Source organism: Euwallacea similis, chromosome 5 (assembly GCF_039881205.1).
Source record: "Euwallacea similis isolate ESF13 chromosome 5, ESF131.1, whole genome shotgun sequence".
Lineage (NCBI taxonomy): Eukaryota > Metazoa > Arthropoda > Insecta > Coleoptera > Curculionidae > Euwallacea > Euwallacea similis.
The window spans coordinates 2,547,924-2,565,657 of record NC_089613.1 but is presented as its reverse complement, the minus strand read 5'-3'; the positions used below and the strand labels follow the sequence as shown (position 1 = coordinate 2,565,657).

At 32.2% G+C, this 17,734-nt stretch overlaps 2 protein-coding genes and 1 long non-coding RNA gene across 3 annotated transcripts in view; 2 read left to right on the top strand and 1 right to left on the bottom strand.

Annotated features, from left to right (window-relative positions):
* fidipidine (coiled-coil domain-containing protein 93) overlaps positions 1-17,734 on the top strand; it is a 242,044-nt gene that overhangs the window by 214,777 nt on the left and 9,533 nt on the right. The gene's annotated exons all lie outside the window — the stretch shown is intronic.
* On the top strand, positions 349-3,149 carry LOC136409301 (uncharacterized). The gene is made up of 3 exons (XR_010752170.1): positions 349-453; positions 1,768-1,857; positions 3,053-3,149. It is a non-coding gene; the product is annotated as an uncharacterized lncRNA (long non-coding RNA).
* LOC136409305 (ubiquitin-protein ligase E3B) lies at positions 9,262-17,682 on the bottom strand. The gene is made up of 16 exons (XM_066390725.1): positions 17,298-17,682; positions 17,018-17,223; positions 16,685-16,956; positions 15,854-16,042; positions 15,608-15,799; positions 15,357-15,546; positions 15,054-15,299; positions 14,827-14,998; positions 13,015-13,133; positions 12,595-12,913; positions 11,936-12,281; positions 11,669-11,886; positions 11,059-11,353; positions 10,481-10,592; positions 10,081-10,325; positions 9,262-9,617 (listed from the first exon to the last, which is right to left on the bottom strand). The coding sequence occupies exons 1-15, from the start codon at positions 17,456-17,458 to the stop codon at positions 10,153-10,155; spliced, it is 3,210 nt and encodes a 1,069-aa protein (XP_066246822.1). The 5' UTR covers positions 17,459-17,682; the 3' UTR covers positions 9,262-9,617; positions 10,081-10,152.

The following is a 17,734-nucleotide window of genomic DNA, read 5'->3' as shown; positions in this document are numbered from 1 at the left end:
TGGGTTGAAAATCCGTTGGCAATAAATTTCGAACAGGCGTAAAATGGTGTGGAAATAGCTTCCTTTTCCGTAGAAGTCTAGAAATTTATTGTGACGCAGTGAAAATTTTTGATCTTTTATTATCGGGTCTTGAGGTAAATGAATCAGTCTGACCCGGGTCGTCATAGAGTTGTTTGAAAATTCGATAGTTGGGATAAAGTCTATTTTATTATTTTTAATTTTATGCCAATATAGTGATTATTTTATGAAAAATGTGGCAATAAATTTCCAAATTAATATCAGTGGATGATTTTAATTTAACTGGAAATATGGCATATTTATTTTATTCCAAACCTGTATATAGTTTAGATTAATTAAAATTTACTAATAGAAATATATTTTTAGAGCGACAATTTAATAACTTATATATACAAGTATCCCACTACTAGTCTCACAACGGAGGAAAAATACTTGGTAAGTTGGTGGTACATACTGATTCATACTTACTACGTATACTTGGCTATACTTACTAAGATAGACCTTTCAAGGAATACATAAAAAACTCATATTAAAAAAAGCAGTTCGATAATGCATGCATATGTCGGAGTAACAGTATAAGCATTCTCCATAATTAAAAAATGTGAATGTATTATCAAAATATAAAGAGATAAACTAAAGAATTTACTACTACTTGACCTCACCTCTATCTTTCCACATCTCGACTATCTATTTTCTATTCCTACCTTTCCTTCTCTCTTACCGAGACATACCCTAGTCCTAAACGGGATTCCCCGAAACTTAGCCAGTTGATAGCGACGATAGTAGTGTTTCATCCCTAGATGGTTCTGTCAATTTGTCCGTCGTATTATTAACTCTAATACCATAATACTAAAATGTATGGCCTATTAAGTCTCCGACGTAAATATACGATGTAATATTATTAACTTAACAAATGTTCAGTCTTCATATATGAAAATTAAATCGTCATTATAGGATTGTGGGCCTTCATCGATCTGAGGGCATTCTTTACTTATACCGTTTATTTGTTGCAATATCTCCTTAATGTTTGAAATTCTGAACATCTTTAGAACTAGATATAAATTATAATAAATAAACAAAAAAATTTAAATAATTACCAATATTACAGAAACGTTTACTATTTACGTACCTGAAATATCTATTTCCAGAAATTTTGCGCGACTGTATATTGAATTGAAGTTACTGCGCACTGTGCAGCAAACACCAGAACTCCAAAACTGTGTTGTATAATTATTTTTTGAATTAATCACCTTAATTGATCTGCAATAAAATTGATGATGCAAAAAAGATGAATAGAGCATTCAAATTCATTTTGGACAAGTATTGAAAGGGTATGTTCTTTTGGTAATCTAAAGAAAAAAGTTTTCCTTCCTCTCAAAATAATTACATTTGACACCGTTATAGGAAATAATGTATTTCAGGTGTTTAGAAAAATTATAAAATCAAACAAAATATCTATGAAGTGTAGCATAGATATCGTGACAACACCAACAAGAGTTTGGGAGAAATAAAAATAAATAATAATAATAAATTATTTATAAGTGGGCAGTTACACTGAAGTAATGACAAAGCGTAAGAGTAGTTGTGATAAAAACGAATTATTGACATACACATATATCGATGAAACTTTTTCGTTCTATGCGTTAAAAATTCAATTTTAATTACTGCCCGTTGCCCTAATTGCGCAATGAATTATATTTTATATTATAAACTACAATAAATAAATCAGGGAATCCTTTCGTTTTGTAGATTGAAACACTAATTCAGAATCTAACGTTCTATAAGCCAGTACTGACCCCAGGTGACATTTTTGAAATTCAAAAGAAAAAGATTCCTTCGGTAAGTTCTGTTTTATTTAGTATTTTACATTTAGGCTAGCCTAGCATACGATATTTTTGTGATACCGGGTGACCGAAATTGATTGTAGTACTTACTTAGATCTTGGTTATTATTCCAGATCGAGAGTTGAAATTGTAAGGTATAATTTTTAACCCAAAATCGAAGTCTGTCCAAAATTACCTTTTAACCGAATTATTACCCTTACTTTTTGGATAAGTCATTTACGCATAAATTCTCATTTTATGAAATTTAAACTTTTTGTTTGAGCTTGAAGTACGAATCGAATTTTTAAAAAGTATCAATCTATCTATTTAAAGTTGACAATTTTTCACACTTTTCGTTTATTTTTCATAAACCCAACGAGTAATCTTTGATGAAAACGTTGCCAATAAGTAAACGATAATATTATGTCGATAAAAGACGTACATTTACATTTTTCAATTATTTGGTTTTACTAGAGGTAATGACAAATACGTGAGAAATGCAAACTTACTGGTTTTTAACAATACGAAAATTAGTTACAATACAATAAAATTTTAAAAAGTAACTTAATAGATATGATTTGTATAGTATTAATATTACAGTAATCTTTTCTATACACAACATACGATGCGGCACTGCTCTCGCACACGTCCTGACCCTTGGTTTCTCACGTAAATTTTCTGAATTGTGTATTTCTTAGAACTTTGCGATTTTTATTTTTTTCCTAAGCCTCCTCAAGCCACGGAACCGGATATTGAAGGAGCCCCTTCCATAACAAATTAATTTGAAGGACTTTCATTAGCACGTGCGAAAGATGGTAACAGGAATTATAACCGCGGAAGAAGTTATAAAACGCATTAAGAAAAAATAAGAAGAAAACAGAAATAAAACAAAAGAAAATTATTGATAACATTTATACACTTTTTCAGCAAAAACCGACTTAATAGGCACTAATTCAATTAATTCGTTATTTTCGTGGTATCCCAGTTTTATTTTTTTGCATCGGCAGGTATCGTTAAGAGTTGGCTGTTAACAAAATTCGAAAGTATCTGCATGCGCTATTAGGTACTCTGTGATGTGAATCGTAAACCATCACTTTGCAAAAGTTCAAAAATTCATTATTTTTCGGAAATTTCAAATTGAGCTATAGAGCTAAGAATTTTCCTCACCTACCCATATTTTTTATTATGTCATTCTTTTTATTTATTTTCAGGTGATTAGCCACGTTATCACATACTCGCTAGTGGCTGTTCAATTTAATATAATATTTTACTTTTACTAACAATGTATAAGTAATCGTAATACAAGATGTTCATTGTGTATTTATTCTCATATATTTATGTGTCATGCATTGTATCAGACATGTATTCAATAAATGTTGTTATAAGTGCTAAATACAGATAGTTGAAAATTATTTTTCCAAATTTCACATTATCCAGATCAGACTTCCTTAAATTGTCGCTACAATTTTTCAATCATCAGTCCCATTTAGATATTCCAGATTCCATTTCAGATGGATGAAATTGTTGAGCACAATTTTGGTCATTTATTCTGTAAAAGCCATTTCCATCAGAAATATTACGCAATTCCTGATAAAATATTTAACAAATTTCAACTATGTACTATGTCTTAGCAAACTAATTAAAATTTTGCGCTAAATCTGAAACCATGAAACCATAGAGGCTTAGTTGAATGTGCCAGAATTTGAACTCCAACCTAAGCAGTGTTATTAGCACTAACCAATAGATATATTATTTGATTTCCATACCAAGATCTATCTGATAAGAAATAAGGCATGTAATTGTGCGATGGAGAAGGTTTCAGTGGGATTCACATAAAGAGGCATTCACTAGAGCGTTGGAAGACTCAAATTTCCTTGTAGATACAATCAAATAACTTTAAAGGACATTGGAAATTTCTTCTTACGGCTAAAGTTGCTAGATTGCTGGTAATGAAAGTCAAAGACAATGTTGCAAATTAGACAATAGTATTTTACTAGAGCTTACCTAATAGTAGTATATTTAGGTGACCACAAAATTATCCATATGTACCGAGGAATTTAAATAAACCAAAAGGCATTTATACAGGGTGCCGATTTGGAAACTTCCCAGCCCTATTATTTCGAAACGAGATAGATTTTTTTAAATTGGCGGAGCATATCGATTTTGTTATCGAGGGGGAACAATGTTTATGTAGAATTCACTGCGCGTCTTTCAACTCTCTATCCTCAGAGAACCTCTTAAATATCTTAAATAGTACAGGAGGCTAAGTGACACGCCATTTTAAAGGGCTTTTTATTCCCTATATTTTGGTACCTCATTTGTCACATTGAACTGTTGCGTTATCATGTCTTGTCGACTGTTGCGTCTTTGATCATTCTAATTCATTTTCCCTATGAACGTTTTTATTTTATTAGGATAAGAAGGTTTTGGAAACAAAAGAATAACACTTCCTCTGTCAGTGTTAATGGCGTCTTCGCGTTTCCTCCTGTGTCGGTCGCGGAAATGATCAAATTTGAAGTGAAAATATACAAAAAATTAAGAAAAAGTTATGCGAACTTGAAGGTTAATTAAATAGAAACGTAATGAGTAATGAGTGTTCGTACAGGACTGTGTTCGGTTGAAAACTAGTAAAAATCGCAACTTTTAAAATGCGATTTTATTTCCCATTTCCGGTAATATCATCTCGTTTGTGTTCGGGTCTCCGAAGCCGCACGATCGCTGAGTAACATGCTTGCAAAGAGCTCTAATTGAATTGAAGTAAAAATTTCGACGATTGAAAAAAAAAGACATAGGCGGACATGAAACTGGACAATACAGTGCTGTATTATGAATAGTAACTGAAGTCCCTCTTCTCAATTGCTTATAATGCCAGAAGGTTTATTTGCGGTAAGTGATTGGTATTTGATCATTGTACTTAATTTAACCTTGCTTAATTTTATTTTCTGTGTTGGTGACCGCTTTAAGTGGTTTTTGTGGCTGTTTATATGTCCTTCAAGCATGTACACGCTGTATATTATTTCGTTTCACGCATCGTTTTCATGATTAAATTATATGGTCACTACCAACGATTCATCAACATTGCATGCTGTAATAGATCCTAAGCAAGATCAGCACGTTTTGATCATATAAATGTAGGTTTCGAAATAATGTAAATTAATCATTAAGGTTCCCTCGTCCTGAATAATTGAAGTATCCTTGCAGTCTAAGTGTTTCTTTGGTTGTTTTAAAAACACAATTCGCTAAAAAAAGGATACAATTGTTAAACTAATAAGTGCTGTTCGCTCACAAAAAAGAGTGTTGAATGTTTAGAAGCCATTATATCGTTATCATTCCTATGTGACTCGTACCGAAATCGATTCTTGGATGATTCAGCCCAATGGTAATATGACAAACAAGATATTCGAAATACGGAAAAAACTAATAATCGAGTCAAGTCAAGACGAAAATTGTTTAGCAATATCTTTTTTAGTTTCCGAAATACAGCATTATTTTAGTCCTTAATTTTGAAGTTTTTTAGTGCCGAAAATGAAGGTCCAAAAAATGTCTTTCTAAGGCTCCACGATCTCAATAGTAATAGCCACTATTAATATAGGTTAAAGATTTTTAATTGTAATATAGGAAATGAAATTCAATATTCTTGTTTCAAGTATCAACTGTGTACGTTTCTATAATAGTTTGAGCTGAAATTATTTGTCGATTTTAGTTATTGCCCGTTGGGATTTTCCTTCGGTATTTAATTTTATAATCAACTCTCTTACGTGACAAGAAGCTTCAGAAGATTTACGATCCATTTTTATAAGTAACTTGCACAAACCTGCACTTTTTTGAAAATAGTAAACAATGCTCTGATATTCAAAATAGCACATTTAAATTATTTTGAAGAATTAAAAAAATAATAATAAACAGTAAATATTTTGTTGCTTCTGCAAAGTGAACGAATAATTTTGCTCGGCTTAGATTTTGAAACCATTATTATTTTCAAGCAATTTTTATGATTGTTGAGAATTATTTTACTGCTAATTTAATAAAAACAGAATAATTTAATTGCATATAGGCTCATTTTCAATCAAGCACATTTAGTGTGTGTTATAGACTATTTTTAGAAAATAACTCTGGTGGATAAATAATTAAACTCGCGGCTGTATCATTCAGCCCTTCAAGTTGTTAACTTTTAACAAACTAAAACAAAATAGTAAAGTTGGTAATGATTTTATTTTTATTATGTACATACAGTGTGACCCACTTAAGAGCGGGACACCCCTGTAAAATTTTTATTTGTGGTTCGATTTTGATCATTTTTTTATATGTTGTAGGGCATCAAAAACTCTATTTTGTGACAAGTTCTTGTTACGCTCACTTAAAATCTAAGGTCTACTTTGCCCCTTTCTTATGACGAAATTTTAAGAAAAGACATTAGGGAATTTTTTATTTTAAATTTAGCTTCAGTAATAACTTTAGAATTATTCAAAATGGCTGTATTTCAAATTTCGTTAAAAAATGTTTATCCATAAAAAAGTTGTAGAACAATTAAATTTTATTTAATTTAAATTAATTAATGATTCAATGTGAAAAAAAAATTGTAACGAAAAGAGATTTAATTCATTTTAAAAAACACTTGCTTCGATTAAGCTACCGTTCAACTGGATACATTTCTCGTATCTTCTTCTAGTATTACTCATTACTTTTCTGAGAGATAAGGGAGTAATTTCTTCACAGGCGCGTCTCAACCTTATGCATAGTTCTTCTCTATTTCTGGGGCGGTTTTTATATACTTTTTGCCCAAGAGTACCCCACAAAAAGAAATCTAAAGGGGTCAGGTCCGGTGATCTGGGTGGCCATTGTATTAATGGACTATTCCGTCCGATCCATTGATTGGGAAAGTTTGTATTTAGCCACTGCCGAACAATTTTCGCGTTATGTATAGGACTTCCATCAAGTTGAAAGTACATGTTACTTGTGTATAATAGTGGAAGATTGTCAATCGCATTGGATAATTCATTTCTCAATAGTTCTAAAAAACTTGCAGAATTCATATTGCCCTCAAGAAAAAATGGACCGATAAGTTTGTCATAGATTATTCCACACCAAACATTTACTTTTTGGGAATATTGACTTTTGCAGTTGATAATCCAGCGTGGATTTTCATGAGACCAAAATCTACAATTCTGTGAAGAAACTATCCCGTTAGTAGTAAATGTAGCTTCGTCACTAAATAGAATACATTTTAGAAAATTGTTGTTATCTTGATACTCCCCTTGCGCCCACAAACAAAATTCCAATCTTCTGTTCTTGTCTCCTTCCTCCAAAGTATGCAGAAATTTTGGTTTAAATGGCTTAATTTTATTCTTTTTCAGGCATCGACGAATCTTTTCCCTCGGTACATTTAAATCTAAACTTGCTATTCTTAATGTAGCATGTGGGTTATTAGTAAAATAATTTAAAATTGCGATTTCTGTATCACCTTCATTTCTATTTCCAGGACGGTTGTTTTTTAACAATTATCTATCAACGGCTCCAGTTTCATTAAATGTACGATTTATTCGATTCACTGTACTTTTAGTAATCGGACGTCGATTAGGATATCTTGTGTTAAATATTCTAGTCACTTCCCTTACACTTCTGTCATTGTCACCAGAAAGACGTACTATTTCAATTTTTTCCCTTAAAGTTAATTGATTATTCATATCTGAACTTTTTCTTCAATCAAAAACAGTTAAATTTTCTTCTAAACCACCAAGAACTGGTTTATTTATTTACAAAAAGACAATTGCATTGTATTTAATGACAAGGATAAAACAAGTGACTTAACTATGTTTATTGGATCCGTACTCAGCCAACTTGACCAAAAATTATTACATCCAGATGGTTCAATAAATTTAAAATTGGATTGCTCTACAACTTTTTTATGGATAAACATTTTTTAACGAAATTTGAAATACAGCCATTTTGAATAATTCTAAAGTTATTACTGAAGCTAAATTTAAAATAAAAAATTCCCTAATGTCTTTTCTTAAAATTTCGTCATAAGAAAGGGGCAAAGTAGACCTTAGATTTTAAGCGAGCGTAACAAGAACTTGTCACAAAATAGAGTTTTTGATGCCCTACAACATATAAAAAAATGATCAAAATCGAACCACAAATAAAAATTTTACAGGGGTGTCCCGCTCTTAAGTGGGTCACACTGTATGTATATCAATTATGAACACGACGATATGAAATTCTAAATTAGTATTGTTCTCGAAAAATCTCTGATTTCTTTCGATAAATTCTCCTTGCGATAGGAAATATATTTTTTACTCCATCAGAGTATGTTTGCTTAGTGTAACTAATCGCTTGAACTCGCAACTTTTTTCCCATTTTACTAAATCTGGAAACGTGGCATGTATCGTTTCGAAGGCCGATCAGCTGTACCTTTACAAAAGGCAGGTCGTACCGATATCACTTCATAAATGATTCACTCAAATGCTAGCGCGACGAATAGCAAGACGGACGTAATTCACTTTGCACTAATAATCGAGGTAATCGGGTTTTCTTTTGTTCTAAAAACGTGAGGTACGCCGTTAGTATATCCATGACTTAGTGAGTGAAAATGGATGCTACTGATGTGTTTCTGAACTACACTCTTGGTACTCGGGGATAAGTTCTGATTGTTTTCTTATGATATACTGTTAAGTTTAGTCACGTTAATGAAAACGACGTAATTAGAATTTTTGTTGAAAGGTGAAATTGTTTGCAATTTTGACACTTCTGGAAAGTACTTAGGATCATCTTTCGACGTGACTAAAGAATATCGTAGCTGTGTTATTGCGAAAATGTTTTTTGTGTTTCAGATCATAACTTTGTACGCTTCTACTTCAAGTCGAAATTAATTTCAAACTCGAACTGTTTTTGAATTTTTTTTCCAGGGATTAATATTGCATTTTTTGAAGGATTTAATATTGAATTCTTCTCAGAAACTAATATTGAATTTTTTCAGGAAGATTTTGGATAGACTTCAAAGTGTTAACCTTATTTGTGTACATTTTTTGAGTTTTAAGTTGGTTTAGATGTACATAGGGGTTTGGATTTTATTTTTGAATTTCAAATCGAAATGAGCTGCAAAAAAATATGAGAGTTCAATGTCTGGATTTTAAAACAACTTTTGTGAAAGTGTAAAACATTTATTTACGAAATTTTCACTACAAATAATAACGGGTGATAATTTAAAAAACCTCCCAGTAAGTAATGAACTATGAACCTAAGTCATTGATTAAGCAATTTACTATTTACCATCAAGCTGGCTGTCAACTGATAACAGATAAATGTATCCAAGACATCCCTCTGATATTTTAACACCTACTTAAGGTTTTTTTATGATCACCCTTTAATATACAAAAATAATCAACAGGAAAAGCTACAAAATCACGAAACTGGGACAAAATAAAGCTTTCTGTTTTTATTCCTAAACTAAAGTTTGGTATCACTTCTAAAAATTGCACTGACATAAAATCCTAAATAATGCATTGGTTGTTTCCTTAAGGATATAAGAGATAATAAGCTGATATGGACATCATCAATTCCACATTTATATAAAAAAATAATAATACTTGAATTTAACACAAATTCTTAGGTCCAAGCAAACACTCCTTGAAACGAAATTTTTGATATAGCTTTACCTAAAACAGTAAGTGTTGTATTGAAATTGGCGAATTTTTGCTTCACTGTGCCCCCACTATAACGTTAATGCTAAAGACGTTATTCGAACCACCTCGCGCAAACTCTTTTCGAATTAAACACCTACAAAATGTGCATTGAATAAATTTGACAGTCAGTGAATCAGTAAGTTTAACGTTGATTTTACAATGCACATATAGATTTTTTTAGTAAGAAAATTATTTTGATATATGATTTCATTTAAGACCGTTTATACTTTGTAATGAGACAAAATTTGTCTGAAGACAGTGCGAATCTATTCCCAAAATATACTAAGTAAAGTTGGAGTAACCAAAATTATGGTCTAAAAAACTTTTTTTAAATGGCCAAAAAAAGGAAGATTCATGCATCATCTATTTAGTCTCTTAACTGTTGAGAAAAGATTTTATCCTGATATTTCTGCAGTCTGACAAGGTTACGTAACATATCAAGAACGAACCTTTTAACTTTTTTTTAAGAAAGACAAATTTAGATAAAAAAATATTACTTTCCTTTAAAATTTAGTTCAGTAACTTAAATCAAAACATTAATCTCTTATATTACTTACCGTTTATTTATTACTATAAACATTCGTCAAAATAAACCACCCTGTCACTTGGACCTCGATTATCACATAATTTTAAGATAACTCGAAACCGGTATTGCAATGCACTGCATACATAAGTTTTTCTCGAAGAGTATTCTTTTTTTGGTAATTTGGCAACTTCAGCAGATTAAAACAGGTCGAAGAGGTTGGAAGACGGTTTTGAGGATCCTTCTTTCTTATAGTAAAGAAACCACGAAAAACGCTACCTGAAATTAAATTTAAAAGAAGCTAAAAAATCATCTATGTTTTGTTTTATTTGCACCAATATAAGACAGTCAATCAAGGCAAACAAAGAATTCAAGTTAAATTTGATTGATATTTTTAACTCCACTTCCTCAATGTCCTAAAAAAGTATTCATACCTATCGTATCACCCGTATCTTCATCGTCACCAACCTCTACGCATCTTATAGAAAACGGTGGTTCCAAATGAGCGAATCCCAATAATGGTGGTTTAGAGCAACTTGTAACAAACTAAAACAATCAAAAACCACTAAAGGCCTCTTATACTTACAATTATCAGTAAATCTATTCCCACGGGATAAGAAACATTTAGGACCATTTCCTCTCAGGCCCGATTGTATACGTTCAATTTAAACTCCACCTGAACGACAATTTCAAGATTGTAACAAATAATCAATGTACGTCTCTTGAACGCGTGAAGTCTCGAGCGTAAACTTCGGGTCGGGTTAAAACTTTAACTACACAATCCGGCCTTATAGTTAAGCTAAGATTTTTTTGATAAAATATTTTTTCCTGTTACACAATCAGTCACATACACTTAGTTATAGAAATACAAAACTTAATACTTTTGAACCAGTCTGATTTTGAGGGTTGATTTAATATTTTATATGGAAAATTTTATCATCCACGAATCTACCTTAACTTAACCTAAGATGTGTAAATGACCCTTAAACCAATAGTGACATTCAATGCTCACTTTCAAAAACATTCCCCGCTCCTCATCGTTAAAATCCTTCTCCAAGATATCCCACAACCATCCGATTACTCTGTGGGAATCGTGAAATCCTCCATAATACTGACAATTTTTCCGTAAGTCTTTCAAGTCCAAAGGTATGTTATCTCCGGATATAAGACGTTGCAATTCCGGAGTGGAAAAAAGGCTCAGCCAGTCCGGGTTAACAATAGAGCGAAAGCCTTTGATGAAAGCAGCTGTTTGTTCTTTGATTTGGACGTGCATGCGGAAATGTGCCATGAGGTAAATGTAGTTTATGCTAGAAAATATAATATGCAAATCACAGAAAAATACTTTGTAAGTGTTTATAAGAGAGGTATCATGCAATTTCTATGAAAACTCATTTTGTATAAATGATACATTGAAAATGATCTATTATTTTTCGATAGTATACATAAATGCAATATAGAATGGAAAAAAAAACAGAAATGCAGACAATGCATGAATGCTTTTCCACTGTTGAACGTAGAAAATATTGTAGAATTCTGAAAAGTTCAATTTATAATCATATAAATATAAACCATACAAATTAATACGCAAGGCTTTAAAGTATATATATATATATTTAACTTACATGTTTTCCTTAGTAACTGGAACTGCTTTTCCCCCTGGCACCAATTCATGAGTGATCACTTTCCCCATATGATCTTCATCAACACTAAAAGTCAAATTCAACTCTGAAACATCGTCTTCGTAATGTTTCACATAGCTAAGACTTCTGTACAAATCTGCATCGAGTGATGGTAATTCGTCAACCGAGCTGTACATCGCTTGAGATGTTTGACCTAAAACCTGAATTTTTCTTTAATATAAATAGTAAAATATGTCTGGAGTTTCTGACCTGACTCAAAAAAAATGAGGCAAATGGAACATCGACAACAATCCCCTCATAAACGGCTTTTCCCAAAATCTTCCCCGTAAATTCAAAGAGTTGTAAGTGGTTGTCTTGAAGGTTGGAGATTGGAGAAGGGTATAATCTCTCTTCGCTAGTAGCTTTAAACAAATTAAGGGCAGGGTCGAATACTTTTTTAACGCTTTCTTCGAGGAACTCCTTAAAAACACCATCTTGGTCAATGCCAGCTTCGTCTAATCCGTATTCGTTGATAAATCGAACTCTGATTACTCCTTTGAGTGCTTGTGAGGAGAGAGTGGAAAGTTGCCGGTATCCGTCTTCGACTATTCGATTTCTATAGAATACAAACCTTACGATTAACACAATAAAAACGTCTACTGACAACTTAATACTTGTATAAACTTAATAAATTATTAACATAAATATTGACCCTGTATGCCAATAAAACTGCAACCAAACAAAATAATCCTCTTAATTATTTTAGGAAAGCGGCGCCGTAATATGGCGTTAATAATATTTTCCAATGTCAATGACGATCTTGTCTACCGTTACCTAAAAAGCTACATGAATGTAATTGCATGGGCAATGTCTGTCTTATAGCGGCTGCTATAAGACGATACCGCTTTCTTAGGAACCTCTAACTTTACCTATGAACTGTTATCAATGTAGACTGAGGTGAAGCACACGCAGATTCAGTTAATCCAAGAACAGTCTTCTCGTTGCCAATATACTTCCTAAACAGTCTCACTCGGTCCTCGTGAGGTATGATATGTGGCATTGTTTGCAACAGTAGCTGAGGCGCTCTCCTGCCCTTTTCCAAATCCACCAGAAAAGAAGAAACTTTGATTTCCTTTATCAGCCAATGCCCAGAGTGTGAGTAATTTCGCCAACAGTCCCGTTTGTAAAGCACCATCAAGAGAGTGTGTAGGGATTGAAATAGTGAGTTTGTTTGGATGGATTTTATATCTGGAATAGTTCGTTATTGGTATTTAAAAGTACTTTTGGCATTACATCTCATTTTATTAAAAATCAAAACTATTTTTATGTAGGTAACTACTTGGACTTACCGAATAAATTTCCAGTTACGGCTTTATATAAAAACACATTTAAAAAACTAGACATTGCTACAAAATCAGCCAGTCGGAAAGGTTTCTGTTTCTCGTACATCTCTATGTCATCCAACAACCTACACATTGAAAATATTATATATCCACAAAGAATTTCATAAAATTATTCTTAGACAGAACTTTGCATTCCACGCTATAAAATCTTATCTTTTGAGATTTCACAATAATTTTGCCACATCTTTGAAGAGTTTCTTGATGTTAAAAATTTAGTTTAGACATACTTGAACTGTTCAGAAAAGTCAATGAAACCTATTGGGTATTTTCACAAGAATAACCAAAAAACTCGACAATTATAAAAAAAATTATACAATTACAAAACAAGCTTTCCATTAATTATTAAACTATTTAGTAAGAAATTCATTACATTCATTCATCTAAAATCAAAAAACTCCTCAAACAAAATATTGAGTTTCTACACCTATCGCTATCGTACCTTTTCTCTTCAATTGTAAAATTAACTTCACACTGATTAAGAAAAGGATTTCGCAAATAAGCACGCTCTAAAGGAAAAAATCTCAACCCAATGTTGAACGTCAAAACCCATGTGTATCTTAGTGCTACTCTACAATTGTAGAAGGAACTGATGAAGAAACAAATTCTGCCACAAAAATGTCTACATTCAACGCTCTAAAATTGAGAAAATCCTGAACAAAATGTTGTGAGCACCACCTATCCTCTACTTTATTGCTTCTCTACAATTGTAAAATGAACTTCTTCACTGCCAAATAAACAAACTTTACACCAAAAACATCAAATTCAATGGTCTAATATTGAAAAAAACTTGAACCAAATGTTACTCCATAATTGTAGAATAAACTTAACACTCATTAAAAGAAATAGATTCTCAACATACGTCTTTACATTCAATACTCTCAAATCCAGACAAACCTCAACAAAATGTTGGGCGTCACCGCCTGTCTCTACTTTGTTGTGTTTGTATATTATAGAACGAGGTGAACATATCTGCAGTAAGTGCTCTAAAATCAGGCAATACTTCTTGACTGTACAACGTCTCCGTCCTTCCTTTTTTTCTAGAAATCAACAGTCAACCTTTAAAAATTGAATAAAAATAATGAAATGGGGATTAGAAAACGTCAGAAAAATAATTCCTAGAGCTCAATTATCCTTGGAAACAACCGAAGATTAAAGCACCTCATTTCTTAAAAATCTACTATAAGTCGAATGAAAATGGTTAGATTGAGATCAGAAAATAATAATAAAAATCAACATCGAACTCCGATAACGTTGAAATTAAGTGGGGGTTGTATTGTCTCGTTAATTATTACTGCTTAGAAAAGATGAAATTAAAGCCAGATGATTTTCGTTGAAAACCAACGTCGCCTTCTAAAAATCTTCTCTGGAACTAAAATTGTGGTCCACAAATCCATTTTTGGACGCATTTTTATCTAAAAATTGCTATCATTTTACAGGCAAAATGTACCTCTTAGTCAGGTTAGACATACCGAAATAACCACTATCCAATATAAAAAAAATCACACCTTTTTAGAATCAATTAACCGAGAAATGGATAAGATGTAGTAAAACATACAAGAAACATATCACTGTAACTTAAAAATTATGGAATCTCAATAGCAATAGAAATATAGGTCTTAAAATTCTTGCTAAATAAATATTTTCCAAAATTCAAGTTAACTTAGGCACCTTTAAAACAAGTACCTATATGTACGTTTCTGTAACAAATTCAACTTTTTTTTCATATCCCTTCCCATCCCCAGCAAAAAAATTACTTACGTGATATAATGCGTCATACAATCCGCAAACAACTGCAACATTTGAAACTCCGGAGCTGAACATTTTGTGTTGAAAGCCAAATGGTCCAAAAAAGTCTTTAATCCACAGTGTGGTCCAAGTGAGCATAAAAACAACCACAAATCGTACAATATTGTATTTTGGTAACATAAACCTGTCAAAAGTCTCCCTCATTTATATCAACACTTAAAATTTACTAAAGTCTATACCTGTCAGAATATCTAACTGCAGTTGTGTCAAAGTATGCAACGCTGTATAGTATAAAGAACAAATTAATACAACTCGATGGACTTCGGGACTGCCAAGAGATCGATAGTTTTTTTGTGTTAAAGTTTTGGGGCCTCGGTTTTCTAGCATTTTCTTAAGGAAGTTGCCTCCGCTGAATGTCGAAGATTGTGTGGGACTTAATTGCTGCGGAGGCTCAACTCCCTGAACAAGCTCTGATAAGAAATTGCCTTAAACATAATTAACTTTGCAGAAATTAAGATAAAAAAAATGAAAATACTACTAACCTAAAAGTATTTGCATAACTTCCACGTGCCACAACAAATGTAATTGTACTTTGATATGCGGTATGGCAGCATGTAAACCTGGGTCCATAGGTTGGGCAAACCAGCCCAGCACTGGATGCCAATGGGTTAAGGCAGATTGTTTACTGACAACGTAATTTTGGCAACTTTCTAGTAAACCTGTTACGACTACCTAAAACGCAAAAGTTTTATATTTGTTTGAAAACATGTTGCTTTCACACAAAAGAACTTACAGTAAAAGTTGGAAAACATAGATCTTTTAATGCCAACTTTCTCTCAATGTAACCCATTTGAATCAAATTCGCCAGTAAACATAGAGCGTAGCTGCCTTCCAGTGTATTAAACACTATTCGCATAGATTGCTGACTAGATAATAGTTCAAAACTTCTGGTAAAGAGTTTATGCTGTTGCAAAGTAGATATGGTCTGAAGAAACATGGTGTTAATATGATACTTATATTAGAGAAAGATGGGAATTACCTCAGGTGAGAGTGTTTGGAGGTGATAAATGAGTCCCGGAACAGAAAGAATGTTGATTAAAAATATTGTCATAAATTTGTCTGAAAAATTTGCAGACACCAAAGGCCGTAAAGCCAAAGTTAAAACTGCGGAAATGGAAACGGATTTGAGGGCGATTTTTATTCTTCCCAATCCTTTCAGCAGCAAATTCTAGAGAATAGAACATAAAAAATAAATAATAGTACCCAACTTAAAATAGCATTTTAATTATTATTTTAATTGAAAACCTTCATGACTTTCATTTAACTTCATCACATTCAAAAATAATGCATATTTCAATCAAATTCACCACTGTAGCACCACATCTTGTTCGCGATTGTTGCGCGTCTACAGAATGCATTAAAGAACACAACTCATCATAAAATTAATGAGAACAACGTAGTTATTGTGTATGTAGATGGAACAATACTAAAAACAGCAGTCATTACATTGCTTTATGAAAATATGTAATTTTTTTAAATATTCCGGAATATTTAAGTGGCCCACCCTATACTTCAGAAATGAAGCAATTCCAGACAAATGCTTATAGGACTTTTTTTTGTTATTACAGCTTAAGGAATATTACCTTAAAGTTGCCCATATGTTTAGGAAAGGCCTTGTATATATTATATACACTAAATAAGAATTATCACAAGTAATTACTTGATTACCTTCAACTACCCTAAAGTCCTGCACAATCTTCAAGCTAAATAAATCAATATTATTTGATCTTTTTCACAACCTTCTCCCATAAAAACTAAACCATATCTTGAAATCAACTTTATAACCAAACTGAAGACAACCTTTGCTTACCTTTAAAACCAAATAAAACCCTTTATGGAACAACTGTCCCATCAGATTGGCACACAACTGATTCATCCCACTCCTCAACACTTCCATATTTTTATTCTTCAATACTACCCAGGTATTTGTACTGGTAAGTGAGACCAATACATGCAAAAACAATATAATTAACTTCATGTCACTAGCAAGTTCTGGTTTCAGCCTGTTTAAATATTCACAGCATTTCCACAATACATTATTCATATGAGAGATCCATTTTATCACATGCTCCTTGTTTAAAGCTTCACAAGATTAAAAAAAAAAAAATTAATCATAGTGAAATTATAATGTTTGAGCACTTACCTACACCAACATAGCTGAACTTTGGAGAATCACAGTCTAGTGATGCTACAATGTACCGGCAAAATTTGGCAAATCTTTCACAATCTCTATCCTTTTGCCATATAATAAGTAGTCGTAAACCTTGTTGATATACATCTAATGCGTGCTTGAAATCTTGTTTTGTGTGTTGTTCTGATAAATCAGGCACTTGATTATCAAAGTCTTGTCTAAAAGGTATATGAGGAATTCAGTTTGGAATGGTAAACGCTTGTTGGAAATTATTTTTATTATGTGCACTTACAGAATTTGTGTCGTAAATTTAACTCTGGCCAACCATCCCCTAACATTTGCCTGAATGATAATGATAGCCTCCTCTCTTCGTTTCTCTAGGGCTCTCTCTTCTCTTGCTGCTTTTGTTTGCTCTAAAAAGCACCCTTTTGCGTTTTCTGCCTTATGAAACATTTTTTCCTTTTGAATCCCCTTGTTAAAAAGAGGTCTCCCCAACTTGTTTAAGACATGAATCTTCTTTCTTTCTAATGCGTAATAACTCACAGATTTCTGTTTACATGTAAGTATTTATTGAACATTCGGTGTTTCAATGTTAAATTGTTAAACTTGATAAAAAACTAAAATTGGTAATCAAAATTATTAAAATTTGTTTTGTTTTCGATTTGGATGATGGATTAAATGACAGCTCGCAATGACAGAAATCAGCTGTCGATGAGCTGATTTGCTGAA